Source organism: Haliotis rufescens, unplaced genomic scaffold, assembly GCF_023055435.1.
Source record: "Haliotis rufescens isolate VD_foot unplaced genomic scaffold, xgHalRufe1.0.p SCAF_6, whole genome shotgun sequence".
NCBI lineage: Eukaryota > Metazoa > Mollusca > Gastropoda > Lepetellida > Haliotidae > Haliotis > Haliotis rufescens.
Window position 1 is genome coordinate 50286425 of NW_025964334.1, and position 4607 is coordinate 50291031.

Here is a 4607-nt window from a genome sequence, read left to right on the forward strand (position 1 = left end):
ATACTAGCAGACCACCTTATACTAGCAGATCACCTTATACTAGCAGACCACCTTATACTACCAGACCACCTTATACTACCAGACCACCTTATACTACCAGACCACCTTATACTACCAGACCACCTCACACTGCCAGAAACCTATATACTACCAGACCACCTCACACTGCCAGAAACCTATATACTACCAGACCACCTTATACTACCAGACCACCTTATACTGCCAGAGGAACCGCATCCGTGGTCTAGTGGTAGAGTGTCCGCCCGGACGGCCGCGTCATACCAAAAATCGTTAAAATATGGTACTTGTTGTTACCCTGTCTGGCGGTCGGCATTAAGGGGCTAAAACAAGGATTGGTCGGTATACTGTGTCTGAGCGATATTCATGTTAAACTGCGGCATGGTATATACTGCCAGACCACCTTATACTGCCAGACCACCCTATACTACCAGACCATCTTATACGTGCCAGGGTCTCATTATCTACCAGACTGGCTACGTGTTCCAGACTCATCTATTTAAACCAGGCATACAAGTTGAGAAGGATCCATTCCATGTTTAAACCAATTAAACCTAAAGCTCTTGTTAAGCAAACAAAGCCTGTATCCTCCATACACCGGCTTTTATCCGAAAATGTTTTTTTGGTTCGGATGAGTGAATAAAACTGACATACTCCACGACTCCAATACTCTTTAACCCCTGTCAATATACAGCGTGTGACAAAAGTCTGTATATCGATTGTAATGTTTTCCCCGATTCAAAATCTATCACAGACAATACACGGTTCAGATGTTTTATTCAAAGGCAGCATTCAAAGGTTATACATAGAAAATACCTGACTATAACACCACATCCAATATCCCACACTCAAGTATTTACACGAATAACAATATGCATGTATCAATAAAATATGTGAGTGTATTTCTATTGAAGGCAAACGTCTACATTTCTGTTCAAAATCAATATATGCTTGTTTCAATTTCTCCGTCGTGGAACAGCACGCCTAGGTGAGCGTTCTGCGTGTGTGGTCGCCAAAGATACGCTGGCATCCCGAGCGGTTTACTGCTGAGCACTATGTTAATCAAGATCACAGTTCTAACAAGGACTGTGTTAGATTATTTTGTTGTTGTTGTGGATGAGTCCGATGCATAGCCATGTTGAACGAAACGATGGATATGTTTTGGACAAGGTCTCCTTCTGAAGGGGAGATTCCACGATTTGACAGTGACAACATTCTGTCCTATTTGGCTTCTCTCCGGAAGGACAAAAACGCCACAAGAGGAAGGGAAAGGTTTCGTGAAGGATACATTCACAACGTCTTTGTCACCAAGCCTAACGGAAGTGACAGGATGTACTTAAAGGCAAAATGTGGACAGAAGACGTATCAACATTGTTACGACATATGTGTCGAACTATCCCGGAGCACGGCCGATGTCGTAAAAGCTGAATGCACGTGCAATCCATATAGGTAAGTACTATATTGTGTGAAAGACATGACGTTTAGAACAAGCCTGAATTGAAAGAATACGCCAAAGTGCATTAACCTTCGTGTTATTATCCACGAGGATCCCACCCAATTGTATCGTAAATGTTGTTTGAATGAATCCGCCATGTGGGTTATTGATTATGAATTGTTAACATTCAAGGGGTCAATTAGATATTGACAGCGCAGCATGTAAACCACGTGCGTTATGCCCGAGGCTTGTTTGATAAAACCTGTCGCACAATGGATGTTTTTCCCTCATACAATGCATTATTAAGCATCAACAAGCCATTGGAATTTCCTATTATCAGTGGCTATTTTCATTCGATTTATTCGAAAACGAGAATATGAGCTGCAAGTGAAACTGAATATCAACTGCGTTTTATAGCATGTTAGTCCTCCAAGTTTCCTAACTAGGTTATGCGTATGAGGTATAATACACGCCCGTGCGTATATGTTAGATAAAAAAGCATATGTGGACACATTTTTGTACAGTTATTAGAAAACGAAACATGGGTATGTCATGGCTTAAGAGATTAATAAAAATAGGAATGATGATTGATTTGTCTTCTAAAACCCCACACGTTATAACAATTGTTATAAATGCCGCAGTAATTACACTCTTTAGGACACTTAACATTATCCACATAATTTGGTAATCAATTCCTGTTCGAAATACCAAAACAAACGCCGTCATCAATTGAAAGTGGGTCATTGACCAAAGAGGAAAAATGTGTGCTTTAAGGCCATTGACCCAAAAAAAACTGTTTAATTAATTAAATTAAATATAAACATTAAAGAGTACAGATATGAATGCCCGAGTCTCTTTTCTCGTTATAGCGACTGACTGTCCCAGTGCTGTCTATTGTGACTATCGGTTATTCTGTGTGAAGTCAACGCCAGCGATATGGGACGCGGAGATAATTACCCTTGACATTACCGATATACTTTCTCTTCATCAATAATTAATGCATCTCTCATCATATTACATATGCCCTGTTTCAGGAAACACACGGCCGCCTGCAAGCACGTTGTCGGGTTGTTGTATGAGTTTGACGACTTCTGGCAATCGGGACTTACGGAGCTGCAACCTCAGTACCATCCTCACGAACACGTGTGTCGGAGAAGGCCGATCAACGTCCGGGAGGGTTCTCGGTAAACATCGCGAACACTATTTCAGAAACCAAAGGTTGTAAAAAAACACTGCTGATTGTCGATTTGTACTGTAATCAAAATATGAAAAAAATTGCTACGAGGTCTTCATAACTCGAAAGTCTCAATGACCCAAACTGGTGTAGTGTTAGCGATGTAATAGTTTTTTCTGCTATAACCGATTTCGTTATATCGGGGGGAACATTAAGATTAATTTTGTTTGGAAATAGTCAAGAAGGAATGAGTGAGTGAGTTAAACTTGAACGACGCGGCGGCGTTATTTCATCAAAGTTGCCACAAGAACAAATTATTGATAGCTCGAAGCATGTTATATAAATAAACTGCAGGTCAACTATAGAACTTGGAAAGTAAATTTGACCCAGAAACTACAAACGTCAAAACGTTAATAGGCTGAAAACAGTCTCTGATACACTGCAAACTTATGGCCCGAACTAATTTATGATACCCGTATTTAATACATCACTAAGGAATAGGGGGCACGGGTGGCCCAGTCGTCTAAGGCGCCGCGATTCGCTGTGCAGAGTTGCGTCCCTTGGGCACTCCAGAAACCTATGATTGTGGGTTCGAATCCCGGTTCGCCCCAATTATGTTTCTAGGTTTGTCAGCACCATACCCGTGCTCGTGTGTTTCACCGAAGTGGTAAACGTCTGAGACCTGCATCACTTAGGCTTTCCTCCCACATCAAGCTGACACGCCGTGATATAACTGGAATACTGTTAAAAGCGGCGTTAAACCCAACTCACTCACTCACTATGGAATAACTAATTCTTGTTTTTGTTTTTATTTTAAGCCACCATTAACGTTTGCCCGGCAGTTTACATCAAAGTTATATTTTAAAGTAAATCCGTTAAATATATTTCAGCGTAACAAAAATATTTACATTTGTTTACTTTCCATTCATGAAGAAGGGATACATGTTATAACAATTTATAACAAGAATTATGACAGTATTAACATCAACAAGAATCGGTATAGATATGAATATTTGATTATGAATTTATCTGAAATGGATCGTTGTATTGACATTATTAATAGAAAAATACAGAAAGTCGCAGATTACATGATGCGTAGTAAGGTGTTCTAATGTGTGTGTGATTTATTATATTTTATGTTTTTCTCATTGTTTTGTTGTGATTTTATTTTGTTGTTTTCTTTGATATTGTTCTTTGATCAGTGGATATTCTGTACTGTTGTTGTTTCTGGTGAGTGGGAGTTGTTGTTTCTGGGGTTCTTTTGCCTAGGTGGGTGTTGTTGTTTCTGGTGAGTGGGTGTTGTTGTTTCTGGAAGAGTGTTGTTGTGCCTAAGTGGGTGTTGTTGTGCCTAAGTGGGTGTTGTTGTTTCTGGAAGGGTGTTGTTGTTTCTGGTGAGTGGGTGTTGTTATTTCTGGAAGGATGTTGTTTCTGGGTGGGTGTTGCTTAGCCTGATTGGGTGTTGTTGTTTCTGGGTGGGTGGGTGGGGATTGTGTTTTTGTGTGTTGTGGCAGATGGGGTTATTCTGTCGCGCGTGCGTCTTCGTGTGGTGAACCTCATAGGGTTTGGTGCTTAAGGTCACGCGTGTATCTATATGCCTGCTTCATCAACACGTGATGCATCTCACAACAACGATATTACCATATGCAAAACAAGTTTCAATTCCATCGTCATGGTTACTGCAATGGCAGGACTATATTTGGTAGCTACATCGCCCAAAAGGCTGGTGCTGGACGAGGAGACTAGCAATCAGGACAATTATCCTCGGTTACGTGCAGTGGTATATTTAGCTAAATAGAGAGCTAAGCCATGTTTGTATAGAAATATATTAGCTTATATGAATGGACACATTTGGTTTTATACACGGATAACTGATACTGTGCAAATGAGTGAGTATAGTTTTATGCCGCTTTTAGCTATAATTCAGTAATATCACGGCGGGGGACACCAGGAATTGGCTTCACACATTCGGCGTGACGAGCG

General features: G+C 40.6%; 1 protein-coding gene across 1 annotated transcript; it reads left to right on the forward strand.

Moving 5' to 3' along the window:
• Nucleotides 1–779: 779 nt before the first annotated feature.
• LOC124112128 lies at nucleotides 780–3218 on the forward strand. Its single transcript, XM_046472107.2, has 2 exons — nucleotides 780–1467; nucleotides 2488–3218. Exons 1-2 carry the CDS (start codon nucleotides 1154–1156, stop codon nucleotides 2639–2641), a joined length of 468 nt encoding a protein of 155 aa, XP_046328063.1. The 5' UTR covers nucleotides 780–1153; the 3' UTR covers nucleotides 2642–3218.
• The last annotated feature ends 1389 nt before the right edge of the window (nucleotides 3219–4607 follow it).